General features: G+C 44.7%; 3 protein-coding genes across 3 annotated transcripts; all 3 read right to left on the bottom strand.

The window, feature by feature from the left end:
- Positions 1–2,274: 2,274 nt before the first annotated feature.
- On the bottom strand, positions 2,275–2,976 carry LOC115665464 (uncharacterized). The gene has a single exon (XM_056310356.1). It carries the CDS (start codon positions 2,974–2,976, stop codon positions 2,275–2,277), a length of 702 nt encoding a protein of 233 aa, XP_056166331.1.
- A 1,455-nt stretch (positions 2,977–4,431) lies between these two features.
- Positions 4,432–6,049, bottom strand: LOC115665465 (uncharacterized). Its single transcript, XM_030587344.2, has 4 exons — positions 5,519–6,049; positions 5,203–5,434; positions 4,685–5,115; positions 4,432–4,536 (listed from the first exon to the last, which is right to left on the bottom strand). Exons 1-4 carry the CDS (start codon positions 6,047–6,049, stop codon positions 4,432–4,434), a joined length of 1,299 nt encoding a protein of 432 aa, XP_030443204.2.
- Positions 6,045–7,274, bottom strand: LOC115665467 (uncharacterized). Its single transcript, XM_030587345.2, has 2 exons — positions 6,951–7,274; positions 6,045–6,861 (listed from the first exon to the last, which is right to left on the bottom strand). Exons 1-2 carry the CDS (start codon positions 7,272–7,274, stop codon positions 6,292–6,294), a joined length of 894 nt encoding a protein of 297 aa, XP_030443205.1. The 3' UTR covers positions 6,045–6,291.
- Positions 7,275–17,183: the final 9,909 nt, after the last annotated feature.

The raw sequence follows: 17,183 nt of genomic DNA, 5'->3' as shown, positions 1-17,183 counted from the left end.
ATTATTAATAATAAAAAAAACCGGACCGGGTCTCTCGACCCGATCCGACCCGGCTGTCCGACCCGCCCGAGTTTTGAAAATTTGATTTTATTCTATTTTTTATTTCTTTTTTTTATTTCTTTTCCTTTTCTTTTCTCTTTTGTTTCTTTTTCTTTTTCTATTTTTCTTCTTTCTTCTTCATCCCCTCCTGCGCGTGACCTTCCTGGGATCTTCTGCCCAGAACATCTTCATGGCGCCTTCTTCATAGTGGGCTCACCGAGAGCTCCCCTTCTCGGCTCTCCACCGTAATTACCTCCCCCCGGCCACCGCCACCATTTCCGGCCGTCTACATGGCAGCGCTAAGCATCATGACCGCCACCAACTCACCACGCACACTCCAATGCCGACCATCGCATCCGCGGCCACCGAATGGCCAACACCGACAACATCTTTCTCTCTTTTTGTTTTGTTTTATACAGACACCAAACCATTCAAACAGCAGCTCACTCAGCAAAAAGAACACTCACACCTACGCACATCAAAAACGAAAAGGACCGGAGATTAAGAAGGCTGACTCTTGACCACGGGGATCATCGGCGAGGGTAATGCATGGTCGACTCAAGCGGAGCGTGGGTTGCGACGAAATCACATGAAAGACAAAGGAAACTTGAAGTCAGTGACAGCATTAGAGCAAATCACGCATAAATCGAAGCCGTAGAGCGTCGGTTTTATAGAAAAGGATCCGGCGTTCGTTTGGGCATTTTATCAAACAGGTAGTGTGCAGCTCGGACCATCACTCCCACGTATGGATTTACCACCATTTAAGGCCTAAACCTAATATATTAAGTGTTAACTCGGCAATTTTTCATCATGAATCAGTGTGGGTTTCACGTGGTTTGCTCAAAATCTCTTTGGTTGGTCCAACATTCCCAAAAACCAGTAGGCAAAGAAGAAACAGGGGATTTTCTGGAGGTTTACCTGGTTCGAGCGACTCCTTCGACGACGAACGGCAGCCACCAGGTGGAACCTTCGACAGGAACAACAGCTACTCAAACGGACCGCCGAGGAGTGAGCAACAATATCTCTCTTTTTTCGATTCCCTCCCGGTCTCGGTTCTCTTTCAAACCAGCTCTCGCTTCCCCTCTTTCTCACGCTCTCAGTCGCGTTCTCTCCCCGAAAAACCTCCCGGGAACTCTCCCTCTCCCTTTGGAACTCTTCCTTCTCGCTTCTTCTTCAAGTTTTTTTTTTCTCTGATTACTCCCCCTTTCTCATCTTGGTCTCTCCCTTATCTCTCTCTGTCCTCTGTTCGTGATGGGCCAAGGCGGAACGCGACGACCGGAGATGATGGATGTCTGGCGACGGTGGTTGGCCCGTGGGGAGGGGGTAAGAGATTTGCCGGCGATCCTCACCGAGGGAGGAACCGAAGCGCTCTCTTCTTAGACCCCCTTCCCTGTTTCTTTCTCTCAGTGTCCCTTATTCTCTTCTTCTTCTCGCCTCTTTATCCCCGAATCGGGGACTCGTTTGGGACCACTATACGTGCCTGACACTGGGCGTCGCGCGACGATGGACGCTGCTGCTGCGCGCGACGTTCCCTCTGCAGCGCGATGTTCCATTCTCTCCTCGTACCTGTGCCTTCCTGTGGTCCCCCTTTTGTTTGTCTCCCTCACGATCATGAGGGAGACAAACAGAAGAGAAGAAGGCTGGGCCTAAAAATAGAAAAGACAATGTAGCTGCGCTGTGCAAAGGGGGTTGGGCCGAAAATAAAGAGGAGGGGATGGTTCGAAAGTGAGCTGAAGAGAGAGGGAAAAGGAGGGGCCTAGTCGAAAGAGGAACAAACAAAAAGGGCTGGGCCCAAGCGAAAATTAAAAGACAAAGGTTGGGCTAGGGCTAATCGGCCAAGTTGAACCGGCCCTATATATTTTATTATATATTTTTTATCTCTCTTTCGCACTAACTTGGCTCATTTACTATTCAAGCCTTAATTAATCGCGGCGAGGCAAAATTAGGTGTCAACAGAAACCATGCCCAAACTTGGCCTTGATCGAAGCTGCTCTCTTGTACATCTCCTCATCACACATTAGCCTCTCAATCCCCTTCACTATCTCATTCTTCTTCACCAGCTGTGACAAATCCTCGGCCACTCTGTACCCTACCTTGAGATGGCTCACCACCAGCTTGGCATTGTAATGCTGATCCCCAAGGATCGGCCACGACAGAAGCGGGACCCCGCCCAATTGCCTCTGCCGTCGAGTTCCACTCGCAAGTGTGACAGGAACCCACCCGTCGACGGGTGGCTCAGATCGGGAGTTGCGGCGCCCACCCCGTTATGATCGGGCCCCCGTCCCCACCCCCGCTCTCCATGTCGTCCGAGAAGTCCCCTCCGTACTTGGTGGACCCGATGACCCATATGAAGGACCGGGTTGACTCCTCCAACAGACCGGCCAATTGCGCCGCTCCTCCTCGTTCGGGCCCATCTCGCTGCCAAACGCCACGTATAGGACCGAGTGCCGCGGCTTGCGGTCCAGCCACTGGATCACCTCGTCCTCCCTGCAGTTCGACTCGCGTCTGTGCTCGCCGGATCTCACCGTCCGAGATCGCCGAGTCGGACGTCTTCCGCATCTTGCTTCGGGCGGGAGAGCGGGCCCCCACCCTGACCGCATCTTCATCCGGTCCCCATGTAGTCGATGAATGAGCGCTCCGGTCGGCGCACGTGTTGAACATGAGCCCAATCGTGCCCTCGACCTTTGGGACCAAGGAAGGCCAGTCGCCGGGCTTCGTTGGCCCGCCTTTGCCACCTCGAGGATGCCTGAGGGGCTTCCTTTTAAGATTGGAACATGTGATCGCCATTGCTTCGGGCAGCCCCGGAAGCAAGCGAGCTTCGCCAGGCTGGACGTCACTCGCCTGGGTCCTCCACACGCCTAGATCCATGGCCGCAGCGCAGGCGCTGAATGTGAAGAAGTTGATCACTGGGACATTGAGGTAGCGAATGATAACCATTCTGTTCCGGAATGAGTTCCTGAACCAGAAATAGATTTTTCTATTTCTGGTTCCTGGATGAGTTTCTGAGAAAAAAAACCCGTTTGATAACGACAAAAAATTTCTATTTCTAGAACAGAAACCCGTTTGATAACAGCACAAAATTTCTAGTTCCTAAAACAAAAACCCGTTTGATAAAAACAACAGAAAATTCTATTTCCAGGAACAAAAATCCATTTTTTTAGAAATAGAAGAAAAATAATTAAAAATTCCGAAAAATTCATAAAAATCTCAAAAAAATTCAAAAAATCCCAAAAAATTGAAAAATTCCAGAAAAAATCATCAAAATGTCGAGAAAATAAAAAAAATTCAGATTTCGGGATAATAGGAAATTTGTTTAATTTTTTCAAAAAAAAATCAAGAAATCAAAAATTTCAAAACTTCATAGAATTACTTAGAATACATATAGCCACCTACTTTGAGTAAAATTTATATTTTTTGAGGTGCCCAAAAAAATATAAAATAAAAAAAATAAAAAAATTTCACAAAATGGCTTAGAATACCTATGGCCACCCACTTTTTGAGTAAATTTTAATTTTTTTGGGATGCCCAAAAAAAATTTAAAAAAATTTAAAATTTCAAAACTTCACAGAATGGCTTAGAATACCCGTGGCCAATCATTTCAAGAGAAATTTAATTTTTTTGAGATTTCCAAAAAAAATAAAAAAATTAGAAATTTCAAAATTTCATAAAATGGCTTATAGAATATCTGTGGCAACCCACTTTGAGCGAAATTTAAATTTTTTTAGGTGCAAAAAAAAATCAAAAATAAAAAAATGAAAAATTTCAAAACTTCACAGAATGGCTTAGAATACCTGTGGCCACCTACTTTGAGCGAAATTTTAATTTTTTTAGGTGCAAAAAAAAAATATACAAAATCAAAAATTTCAAAACTTCACATAATAGTTTAGAATACTTCTAACCACTCACTTTGAGTGAAATATACAATTTTTGAGATGCCCAAATGGTATTTTTGATTTTTTGCATTTTTAATTTTTATTTCGTCACCTATAAAAACATTAAATTTCACTCAAAGTGGGTGGCCACACGTATTTTAAGCCATTCTGAGAAGTTTTGAAATTTTTTATTTTTTTTTATTTTTTTTCGGCAGCTAAAAAATTAAAATTTCGCTCAAAGTGGGTGGCCACAGGTATTCAAAGCCATTCTATGAAGTTTTGAAATTTTGATTTTTTTAATTTTTTTGGGAAATCTCAAAAAAATTAAATTTCTCTCGAAATGGGTGGCCACAAGTATTCTAAGCCATTCCATGAAGTTTTGAAATTGTTAATTTTTTTAATTATTTCGACACCTAAAAAAAATTAATTTTACGTTAAATTCGTAACGTTACGTATGCCCGCACACAAATTCCAGTCAAATTAATGCAAATGGCCAAGCACTGGAAAGGGTCTTCAACATTCAACCATCATCGCTCTCGATATTTGCTCTCAATATTTGTGAGTATGCATCGTTCCTCATAATATCCCAAATGCTTATGGAGAAAAGTAAACCAAGCACATTACACTACAAGAGCCAATATAGGAGATCCCAAAATACCACGTCACATTACAAGAGCCAACATAAAAAATCCTCAAATACAAAATAAAGAAAATACATTAGAAAAGTCGGAAACACATTTTCATGGAATCTCCGCCATATTATTATCAATTGCCAATTGATTGGCAATTCTTTTCTTAAGCATGTTGATCTCAATATCCTCCTCAGTCGATGTATCGTCAATAACCTCATCTTGTGCATTTCCAAACGGATACTCTGAATCACCATATTGAGAAAAGTTCTTATCCATCTTGTCTTGATCACGGATGTAATTATGAATAGCACAACATGCAATTACAATACATGACTGCTTTTGAATTGAAAATGAAGGCATGTGTCTCAAAATGAAAAAGCGATTCTTTAACACCGCAAATGATCTCTCAATAACATTCCTTAGTGAAGAATGCCTATGGTTGAATAATTCTCTTGCTGTTGTTGCCTGCCTCACTCTACCCCTAAAATCATTAATATGATACCGTTCCCCTTTGAAAGGAGTCAAAAATCCCGGAGCTGCAGCATAACCAGAATCTACCACGTAGTATTTGCCTAGCAAAAGGTATTCATATATTGATCATGATTCGCAAATGCAATACAATTATACAGAAAATTATCCCATGAAAAACAAGCAAATACCTGGTGGAGGTCGAGGAAATTGTAAGCGAGGTGTCTCGAGTGCTGCCGAGAGCACCCGACAATCGTTGGCAGAGCCTTCCCAACCAGCATACACAAATGTAAATTTCATATCAAATGAACAAACACACATCACATTTTGAGTGGTAATTCCTTTCCTGCCTCTAAATGGGATCTGTTTCGACACTGGTACAGAAGCATGAATGTGAGTGCCATCAATAGCGCCTATGCAGCCCTGTCATTTCAGCAAAGACTAGCATTATACAAGATTATCAATAAAATGTAAATGACGGTGTAAAGGAATGTATGCAAATCCTACCTTGAAGTAAGGATTATATTTAGGATTGATAAGAATTTCTTCTGGGACAACATCAAATGAAGGTGGTACGATAATTTCTCTTGCCAAATTCAGAACTGCTTGCAACACTTTAGCAAAGTACTTGCTAATAGTTTGTCCCGAATGTTGGAATCTCTCACATAAATCTCTATTCGAGTTCTTGTGAGAAATCATAGATAAAAATATCCCAACTTGTTCGTCTACCCTAATATATCGACTATCTGCCAACCAACCCCTCACCTTCATTAAATCACAAAGGTTGAGAAAAACATGCCTCTCCATTCGAAAAGTTTCATATATCCTATCTGAATGTCCATAAAGAATCTCTCTTATCCATTCAGGCCCTGACAATTTACTGTCCCTAATAGGTTCTCTCGTATGCATAGACATGTTCACCGAAACAGTACACATCCATGCTTTCAGTATATTAAGTTCAAAATCATCGAAGACCTGTTCAGTTGGTTCAACTGATGCTATTGGACCATTATTGCTGCTACTTTCAACCCCCTCCATATTACCTATGCCCTCGCACGAAGAACACAAACACAACAAATAAGTCAGGAATCAACAGTAGTCACAACGTCATCATAGTTCCATAATTAACAATAGCCACGTCATCATAGTTGCATAATTAAAAACAAACCAAAGACATCATAGTTCCATAAATAAAAACAAACCAAAGTATCTCAAGGACACAAGTCATTAAGTGAAAATAAAGCAAACATGAAAAAGTCATCGTAGTTCTCAACATCTATTCAAAGAGATTCAAGAAGACCGCGTCTCCTTTCAGGTAAAGATAGGACGAAACCCTCTCTCCAGTTGGCACTAAGGCATGCTTGGTTCATAGCTTTGTTGTAAAGACTTTGCTCTAAGTCAAGCATGTCATTTAAGATGGCAACCACGGCTCCCATGGAGTAGGGGTTCTCGGGTGGGGGGACATGTGAGGTGATGGAGCCACTTGTTGATTGACTCGCCTTGGACTTGATCATATCTTGAATGGCTTTGCAGGTGCCAGCAATATCATATGTGCTACTCTTTCTCCTCCTCTTGGAATTTGGAGTCCTATCCAACTTGTGATTCTCACGAACTTGCGTGGCACTCACGTCAGGTGTGAAGACTCCATCACTAAGTTCGTTTGGATCACCTACCAAAGCACCACCACCATTGTCACCACCACTACCATCGTCTTCCCCCTCCGACACCACCAAGTATTCTGCATTTCCTACTGCGTAATCCCCAGTAGCATATGTATCGCCAAACACGATACACAGATCGGGATATTGAGGAAACCCATCCTTTCGGAATTTAGCCCATTCGATGTTATCCTGCAATTTAAAAAATAGTGACATACGTCAGCAACATAATTGAAACATACATCCACAATAAGAACAAAATGACCCAAGTAAACTGATACCTTGATGTGATCATCCCATACACTTGGATCCTCCACAATAACCGTTTTGTTAACATGATCCCATCCAAATCCAGATTGTGAAAGAAGCTTCTTATAACTCCCATACTGTCTCCTCAATTTGTTTGTCCTGTTCTTCAACTGAACTACAGTAAACTGGAGTGTTGTTTGTTTATTGAACTCGGTAACTATGTTATTCCATCCTACTTTGTTGTAGGTAGTAGTGGTGCGATTTCCTCTTTTTACCTTTTCAACCATTAAGCTTACAAGCAAATTGGTTAAAGGCTCAGTCCACTTTGCCACAAATGTCTCTTTTTGAGATGCCATTTACCCTTAACTGGTTGAACATCAAATAAAGCACATCATATGGTGTACCAATTCAAATGCAGAAAAGTATAAGAGAGAAAATGGCATAGTACTAGTCATCAATCATATTTCAGCATTCTTGAAATTCAATAAGGTTCACATGCCATAAGAACAGCACCATATGAAAGTTACAGCGGCAAATAGAGTTCTGCAATGACAGCTAGTAATAACTTTTGCACATAAAGCCAACTTTTTCTTCTTGTTTATATTTTCTATAAGATAAGTAAAACGGAATTCACCGGTAAAAGACTTGGATGTCCTTGTAAACAACGAAGCATAGACAGCAAGTTGCTACTAGTGCAGCAACTACAACAAAGGGGATAAACAGCAAAACCGACTGTTGAAAATCACACCAAATTTCAAATAGACTTCACTTGCAGTAGTGAGAGCGACCAGAACTCTAGTTCACAACAGCAATTGCAAAAAATAAAATCCTGAAACTAAAACTGCATGATCACCTAGGAGATAACACTACCAGGTTGACTACAGCCAATGATTTTTATCCAGGAAAACAAAAGGAGGATTACGTTTGTTGCTCTATGTGGTTCTGAAGCTTAAGATCACATTGCTGTTCGAAAGTGCAAAAGGAGTTTTCACATTTTTACATTGTCTCAAACTCATCACACAAGCGAAACAAGTAAACTGAATATACAATCTGCATAATCAGCAATTTCATCAAGTTAAATTGGTTTACAGTTAAGTGGCAACATCCAATCAAACTAACTAATACACCATCAAATCCCAACCAGATGAAGACATGCTCAGGGCATCCAATGTGGACAAAGTTCCAAATATAGAGTGATTATAGCTCGTTCAGGTTTTTAGCAGTGGGTTTAAACATAGCATACTAATCGATCACCTGACTTTTTTGAAGGTGCAACTAAAGGAATCAACAGCAGTCAAGCAACCAGCATGCGGCCTTACACAAACAACACAACATCTCAACCAAGGAGATTCGCGTACTTACCTCGGGTCCTGCCGCACCTGCACTTTATAGTCAGTTCTACAACCAGTCAATCACTACACAAACAGTCAGGAGGTACACGTAGCATGCAAGGTCTCCCTACTGGCTACCCAAGGTCATCGCCCCTTATCACTCCAGGCTTCGACCGAAATGGATCGAGCTAACCTTGCTCTGATACCAAATCAGACGGGGATGTCACGCCCCGCACTCCTCGGCGCGCCACATCCTCGCAAAGGTCGATTCGTGTGCGACGTCCCAGGACGCGTCGCCGACCCAACACCCAACACAGAGATTTAAAGCACATGCGGAAGTAATTAAAACCACCCGTACATTAAAATACACCTGACCAAGGATAGCCACATAACAACCAGCACGGATAAATATACACTTGTTTTGACATTGGGAAACATATACAATATTCATATACAGCCCACACTCAAAAATCAAAAGCGGGTACATGGCTCGGCGATCAAACACTATATCTAGCCGGGGCTCCTCCCAAAACGTTTCAATACGCTTGCCATCTTCAAGACTGAGGGGGGTTTGAAAAATTGGGTTTCAACAACAGTGAGAATAAATCTCAGCGAGTAATTTCCTAAACCTAAATTAGGCTAAAGTGCACCTCCTCACGAGTACTAAATCAACACACCAAGCAAATCATAATTGACTTAGGCCCTCGGGCCCAAATCCAACACTCACCTTGCCCTGCAGGTTAGGCACTTACAGTTCAAGCATAAAACATAGGACCCAGTCGCAGCACATGTACACATCATTTGGTCACAACGCATGTCATGCTTATGCTCGTGCTCATACGCGTGCTCACGCCTCATCAATGCATTTTCGCACGCTTGCACTCTAGCATACTTGCCATTTATCAATTTCTCCTCCGACCCGCGTTAAACGCATCAGGTCCGACCCGCGTAAAACGCATCAGGTCCATCACTTCGAGATCGATCTCTAGCCCGCGTAAAACGCATCAGGCTCATGGCACAACACCCGCGTAAAACGCATCAGGTTTGGTCATCTTCCGGTAGTCCGGGCATCGTCCCGCGTAACACGCCTCAGGACGGGTTCACTACCCCGCGTAAAACGCATCAGGGTTTATTGTGATCACACATTCACAAGCACCCATTTTCATCTGAACCCCGCGTTAAACGCATCAGGGCATTTTAGGTGATCACAATGCACATGTCACTCGAGCACACTTGTAAATGCACATGCCGTGCCAATGCTCGTGATGCAAACTCATGGCCATAACGTTCACACTTGGGCACTCACGAATTTCACAATGAGCATTCGATTGCACAACGCCACATAATCAATTCACCATACAATATGCTCAATTCAATGAATCACAAGCCCAATCAATCAATTAATTCAAATCAGCCATGGTACATCATCGGCACACGAAAATCACGCAATTAAGCCATTAAACTTGCACAAGTCTAAGGTCCACCAAGCATATCCTTTCTCGGCCACATAAGTACTCAATCCTGGCATCACGTAACCACTACCAAGCCATAAACAATCAGCCGCTTAATGGACAAATCAAGCACACACGGCCAATTCACAATTAATCCTCAGTTTCGCCGACACAAGGCCCGATAAATTCCACTATGGATAGTCACTAACCAGTCCCCTCTAGGCCTCCAATCCACTTCCAAATCATCACATTAGGCTTCCCAAATCCATCACATAAACAGCCACTACACGGCCCGATTGTTGCACCCCTTTATAGTCCGCATTTAGACCACGATTAATCAACATAATAATCCAATCGAGCCTACACTAATCGGTCACCAACCAGATCACCTTAGGCCACTAAATCACTTCCAAATCACCACATTAAGCTACAAGAATCACCATGAAAACAGCCACCATGCGGTCCACAAATCACATCCGCCAAATCCACATAATCGCCTAAATTAATTTCCCCAATGAACAGCCGACCATCAGCCCACTCTAGATTATCAAGTCATATTTAAATCATCACATTAGGCTCTCATAATCACCACATTTCCAGCCTAACTCACAGCCCACGCATTTCACCCATTTAATCCACATAATGGCCCGAATCGAATCCACAATAAACAGCCACCGATCAGCCCATTTTAGGTCATTATATCACATTTAAATCATCACTCTAAACTCCCAAATTCACCACATAATCAGCCATCACGAGGATCAAACTAGACGCGCTCTATATCCCGCAATTGAACCCGAACTTGACCCGAACTCGGGCCGATTCAATCCAATACTTCCGGCCATCACACAACACATTCTAAGCCGCTAAACCTCATTAAAATGATCCCGCTAAACCACCAAATCAGCCACAACATCAGCCCCTAACAATCTCCACAATTTAACCCCTAAAATACCCTAATTAACCCCTAAAACTCATCTAGAAATGTAAATTAGCCTAATTAGGGTTTGGGGTTGTACTCACTTGAATTCCTAGGCTCCAAATAGGGCTGAGCAAGTGTCGACGGCGGCTGGACAGCGGCGGTCCCGCGCCGGAACAGTAACGGCGGCGGCGGCTCCGGCGAACGGTGCGAACGGCGGCGACGGACTAGACGATTCCACGGCTTAGAGAGGGGGAAAGGGACATGGCCAGAGAGAGTGGGACGGTTGGACGAGGCTGGGTGAGACGGTGGTGGCGGCGGAACAGTCCCCGGCGGCGGCGGGGGCGTGAGGGAGAGAAACAGGGGAAGAACAGCCGCTGGGCAAGGGCGAGCTCGGCCAGAGGGGAGTTGGAATGGTGGTTGGAGGCGGCACGGTGGCGGTTAGGACGGACTGAGGTGGCGCGATGGCGGAGCGACGAGCGGTGGTTGAGGGCGACGACGCGCGGCGGCGGGGCACGGTTGGACAGCGTCGGGCGCGACGGCAAGCTCGGAGCCGCGCGCGAACAGGGGAGGGGAGGAGCGGCTGGACGGACGGCACGACTGCGCGAGGCAGGGGGCGGCGTGCGGACGGCTGGGCTGGTCGCCGGCGAGCAGGCGGTCGGCGTTGCAGCAAGAACAGAAGCTAGAAGCAGAAGATGCACGGGCAGAAACAGCAAGGGAGAAGAAGAAAGGAAGAAAGAAAAAGAAGAAAAGAAAAAGGGAGAAGAGAGAGAAGGAGTTGGTGGGATAGTGGGTGGTGTCAGGCGCGTGGGTGGCGGGTCAGACACGCAAAAGGGGTCAGCGGGAAAAGGGGGAGGAGAGAGAGAGAGAAAGAGAGGAAAGAAATAAAAGAAAATAAACTTCATTCAAATATTAATCGCGATCCGATAGCCCAAATTAAAAACCGAAAGTGGTCTACCGGTCCAAAATAAGCCTCGCACATAAAAAGGGACAAAGGCCAAATTAATTAGACCAAATTATAACGAGGGAGGTCTACTAGTCCAAATTCGCACGTGGTCAAAAACTCCCATTTTTCCATCATTCCTGACAATCTCAACGTTGGCTACCATAATATTGACACCGTCCAATTTATTTTGTCCTGAAACTCCCGGAAATCGACTGCCAAGTTCGGGGTCCAAATAACGGCCAAATTTGATCGAGTGCGATTCTAGCGAAATCTCTACTTTAAAATGATAACCGTGAGTGATCAGTTCCCGGGCGAGATTTTACTATAAGCACACTGACAAATTACGCGTTTTATAAATCCCAAAAATGGGCCGAAATTCGGGATGTCACAACTCTTCCCCCCTTACAAAAATTTCGTCCTCGAAATTTACAATCCAACCCAGTTATCCAAACAAATGGGGGTACTGGTGTCGCATCAGCTCCTCACTTTCCCACGTCGCACTTTCAATCCCATGGTGTTTCCAAATTACCTTGGCTATCGAAATTTCTTGTTTTACAACACTCTCTCTATTCTATCTTTGATCCTAACTGCCTTTTCCACGTACGACACCCTGTCGTCCACGTCCATTACTTCATGATTCGCTCATGGGTCGGGTCTGGTTCATACTTCCTTAACATCGACACGTGGAAGATGATATGAATTTGTGACAATTTCGGTGGTAAGGCTAGGCAGTATGCTAACGATCCAATCCTTTCCAAAATCTCATATGGGTCTACATATCTTGGACTTAGTTTCCCTTTCTTGTCAAACCGAGACAGTCCTCTCATCGGCGATACCTCGAGAGAAACGTGATCCCCTACTTGAAACTCCAAAGGCCTACGTCTCCGGTCCACATAGTTCTTTTGACGGCTCTGAGCAGTTCTCAACCTTTCCCGGATAACCTTTACTGTTTCCACCGATTGCCGAATAAACTCTGGACCCGTTATACTTCTTTCCCCCACTTCATCCCAACACAATGGTGTTCTGCACACCCTGCCATATAGTGCCTCAAACGGTGCCATCCCGACACTCTGCTGAAAACTGTTATTGTAGGCAAATTCCACCAAATGTAACTGTTCTTCCCACTTGTCTTGAAAAATCTAACTCACATGCTCTCAGCATGTCCTCCAAAGTCTGAATAGTCCTCTCAAACTGGCCATCCGTCTGCGGATGATAGGCCGTACTGAATTGCAACTTAGTCACCATGGTCGATTTCAGACTTTTCCAAAAATTCGCAGTAAATCGGGGATCATGGTCTGAAGTGATTGACACCGGTACCCCATGAAGACGAACAACTTGTCGTACATATAACTCTGCCAGCCTTTCTAACTCGAAGTCCTTTCGCACCGCCAGGAAGTGCGCTGACTTGGTCAACCTATCCACTATCACCCATATAGAGTCGTGTCCCCTCTGGCTTCTTGGCAGTCCCGTTACAAAATCCATTGTAATGCACTCCCATTTTCATTCTGGGATTTCCAACGGCTGCAACATTTCCCCCCCCCCCCAGGTTTACAACGATGTGCCTTCACTTATTGGCACGTCAAACACTTGGCCACATGTTTGGCCACGTCCACTTTCATTCCATTCCACCAGTAGTGCTGTCGGAGATTCTGGTACATCTTAGTGCTGTCCGGGTGAATGCTATAATTGCTCCTGTGAGCCTCCGACAAAATCTCTTCCTTAAGTCCCCAAATCATCGGGCACGCACAATCGTTCTCGAAACTTAAGAATTCCATCCTCGGACACTTAGAAGTCTGGTTTCCTCTTAGTGTCATCCATCTCTAGGATCTTCTGAATCTCAAGGTCCGTAGACTGCAACGCCTTAATCTTGGCTTGCACTTCCGGTTCAATCCTTAATGTCGCCATCAGACTAGAGAGGTGTCCTACCTCGAACTTAAATTCTGAATGCCGCGATCCCTCCAATAAAATCCACTCTTTGACCAACAATTGCGCGATGCTCGATTTCCGACTCAAGGCATCCGCTACCCGGTTGGCTTTACCGGGATGATACAATATATCACAATCATAGTTCTTTAGCAACTCCATCCAACGCCTTTGGCTCATATTCAATTCCTGAAAACTCTCTTTGCGCTTTTCTCGTCCATTGGAACTTCGTTTTCCTTCTTAAGTAACATCATCAATGGAGTAGCTATCGCTGAGAATCCTTCCACAAATCGTCGATAATACCCTGTCAGTCCTAGGAAGCTCCGCACCTCAGTAACTATTGTCGGTCTCGGCCAATCCATCACTGCTTCAATCTTTGTCGGATCCACGGAGATTCCTTCTCCGGAAATTATATGTCCGAGAAACGCTACTTGATTCAGCCAAAATTCGCACTTGCTAAACTTAACATACAGTGCATGCTCTCTTAGCATCCTTAAAACCTTTTTCCAAGTGTGCCTCATGTTCCTCGGGACTCTTTGAATACACTAGGGTATCATCGATGAAGACAATGACGAACTGATCTAAGAATTCCTTGGATACTCGGTTCATTAAGTCCATAAAGGCTGCAGGGGCGTTCGTCAGTCCAAACGGCATCACCGTAAACTCGTAGTGCCCATACCTCGTCCTAAATGCCAACTTCGGCACGTCCTCCTTATTGATCCTCAATTGGTGGTAACCAATCCTCAAGTCGATCTTAGAAAACATCAATGCCCCTTGTAACTGATCAAACAGGTCATCAATCCTTAGTAACGGGTATTTATTCTTAATGGTTACCTAATTCAGCTGTCTGTAGCCAGTGTACAACCTTGACGATCGGTCCTTCCTCTTCACAAATAAAACTGGTGCTCCCCATGGAGACGCACTCAGGCGAATGAAGCTTTTATCTAATAACTCTTGCATTTGGACTTTCAATTCCTTCAATTCCGACAGTGACATCCTATAAGGCGCTTTCGAGATCGGTTCCGTCCCTGTGGCTAATTCAACCACAAACTCCATTTCTCTATCAGAGGGCAATCCCGGCAATTCCTGAGGAAAGACATCGGGAAGATTACACACATCGGCTATGTCCTTTAGCCTTGGTTCCTCGACCAACTAGTTAGCCACCAAATCATTATCTTTCTATACCTCAAAGACCAAGCTCAATCCATCCAATTTCAATCCACAGTCTCCCAAAAACAAATCACATCAGTTCTTTACAAAATCTGAAATCCCTAAGCAACACTCATCCTTCCAAACCTGTCCAAGAATATCATCAGTAATCCATAAATCCTTAAACCGATTGCGCCTATTCACCGTAAAATTAATTATAAGTCTTTCATGACCACTCAAGCGATAACTTCAAATTCATCTCCTATTGCACCCAATATCACCTCGTAACGCATACCGACTTTCAAGGCACATCCTTCTCTTCCTTCTCAGCCAAAACATACATTTTTTCTTACGTCCTTAGCCGATTCTGATTAATCTTCAGGGCAGCTCTCGCTTAATGTCCTACCTGCGATCGCTGTGATTGCATCAGTGGTATAATCTATCAATTCAGCAATTTCTCACTCGATGAGCTTGTTGTCCACATCCACAATATGCTCCACTTATACCTTGGCAATGGCTATTCTTATGTCTCTTTCCATAAGACCGACATACGGCGTCGAAGTAGTAGTTTGGCTCTCTAAGGTTCTTCCTTACCGGAGGGACAAGTCTCATATTCTCTGTCATAGACCTTTTTCCCAAGTTCCTATTGTCCCTAACCGGCGTGTACCATGGTCCCGAAACGGCAGCCATTTCACTCATATCCATTTCACCCATCGAGCCCTCTCACACAGCTCATTGAAATCCCTTAAGACTCAAGAGTACTAACTGATTGCCAAGTTCCGATTTCAATCCATCCCCGAACCTCTTTGTCCTATCCACATGGTCCTTGACCATCCTTGGTGCGTACTTAGGTAGTCTTACAAACTTGACCTCGTATTGATCGACTGACATCCAGGAGGAACTCTGTCTTTTTCTGTTCTTGTGCACTCTCCGAAAATTACTTTCCATTGAAGTCCCATACCAAAGCATCCCCCAACACTGCAAAGCCTTTTTTCCAACCCTTATATCCAAAGTGATGTAGCCTCGGAGTCACTTTTCCCATCAAACTGCGGAGGTTTCAATTTCGAAAATTGCTCAACTAGCTATTGCGTCTGTTTGACTGCATTAACTTACTCTCAATCTTGGTTCCCATCATTCCCATTAAAATTCCAACCTCCTCATGTGCCTTCAGAATTCCATCCACTCTGAGATCCTCTGCAACTCCAGCTTGCGGACTTACACGACCTCGATCTCGACCGCTCAAACTCACAGGGTCACACTACTCACTTGCCTGCTATAATCCCATTCAGGAATTAGAGACCTAAACCAAGCTAAACCGGTCTAAGGTCCTAGGCAGGTATACACAACAGCAGTCAAGCAACCAGCATGCGGCCTTACACAAACAGCACAACATCTCAACCAAGGAGATTCGCGTACTTACCTCGGGTCCTGCCGCACCTGCACTTTATAGTCAGTTCTACAACCAGTCAATCACTACACAAACAGTCAGGAGGTACACGTAGCATGCAAGGTCTCCCTACTGGCTACCCAAGGTCATCGCCCCTTATCACTCCAGGCTTCGACCGAAATGGATCGAGCTAACCTTGCTCTGATACCAAATCAGACGGGGATGTCACGCCCCGCACTCCTCGGCGCGCCACATCCCTCGCAAAGGTCGATTCGTGTGCGACGTCCCAGGACGCGTCGCCGACCCAACACCCAACACAGAGATTTAAAGCACATGCGGAAGTAATTAAAACCACCCGTACATTAAAATACACCTGACCAAGGATAGCCACATAACAACCAGCACGGATAAATATACACTTGTTTTGACATTGGGAAACATATACAATATTCATATACAGCCCACACTCAAAAATCAAAAGCGGGTACGTGGCTCGGCGATCAAACACTATATCTAGCCGGGGCTCCTCCCAAAACGTTTCAATACGCCTGCCATCCTCAAGACTGGGGGGGGTTTGAAAAATTGGGTTTCAACAACAGTGAGAATAAATCTCAGCGAGTAATTTCCTAAACCTAAATTAGGCTAAAGTACACCTCCTGACGAGTACTAAATCAACACACCAAGCAAATCATAATTGACTTAGGCCCTCGGGCCTAAATCCAACACTCACCTTGCCCCGGGTTAGGCACTTACAGCCAAGCATAAAACATAGGACCCGCGTCAAAGACATGTACACATCATTTGGTCACAACGCATGTCATGCTTATGCTCGTGCTCATACGCGTGCTCACGCCTCATCAATGCATTTTCGCACGCTTGCACTCTAGCATACTTGCCATTTATCAATTTCTCCTCCGACCCGCGTTAAACGCATCAGGTCCTACCCGCGTAAAACGCATCAGGTCCATCACTTCGAGATCGATCTCTAGCCCGCGTAAAACGCATCAGGCTCATGGCACAACACCCGCGTAAAACGCATCAGGTTTGGTCATCTTCCGGTAGTCCGGGCATCGTCCCGCGTAACACGCCTCAGGACGGGTTCACTACCCCGCGTAAAACGCATCAGGGTTTATTGTGATCACACATTCACAAGCACCCA

The sequence above is a fragment of the Syzygium oleosum genome, unplaced genomic scaffold (assembly GCF_021117445.2).
Source record: "Syzygium oleosum isolate NSW1041296 unplaced genomic scaffold, Sole_v2.1 Sole_v2.04, whole genome shotgun sequence".
NCBI classification, from domain to species: domain Eukaryota; kingdom Viridiplantae; phylum Streptophyta; class Magnoliopsida; order Myrtales; family Myrtaceae; genus Syzygium; species Syzygium oleosum.
The sequence above is the reverse complement of the archived record's forward strand: the minus strand, read 5'-3'. Positions and strand labels throughout refer to the sequence as shown.

Bases quoted from the DNA above. Each gene is read 5' to 3' on its own strand.
- LOC115665465 (XM_030587344.2), bottom strand. From the start codon at position 6,049: ATGGAGGGGGTTGAAAGTAGCAGCAATAATGGTCCAATAGCATCAGTT. The intron at 5,435-5,518 runs GTAGGATTTGCA...CTGAAATGACAG, and splicing joins AATATAATCCTTACTTCAAG to GGCTGCATAGGCGCTATTGA. The intron at 5,116-5,202 runs GTATTTGCTTGT...ACCTTTTGCTAG, and splicing joins ATTTCCTCGACCTCCACCAG to GCAAATACTACGTGGTAGAT.
- LOC115665464 (XM_056310356.1), bottom strand. From the start codon at position 2,976: ATGGTTATCATTCGCTACCTCAATGTCCCAGTGATCAACTTCTTCACA.
- LOC115665467 (XM_030587345.2), bottom strand. From the start codon at position 7,274: ATGGCATCTCAAAAAGAGACATTTGTGGCAAAGTGGACTGAGCCTTTA. The intron at 6,862-6,950 runs GTATCAGTTTAC...TTTAAATTGCAG, and splicing joins TATGGGATGATCACATCAAG to GATAACATCGAATGGGCTAA.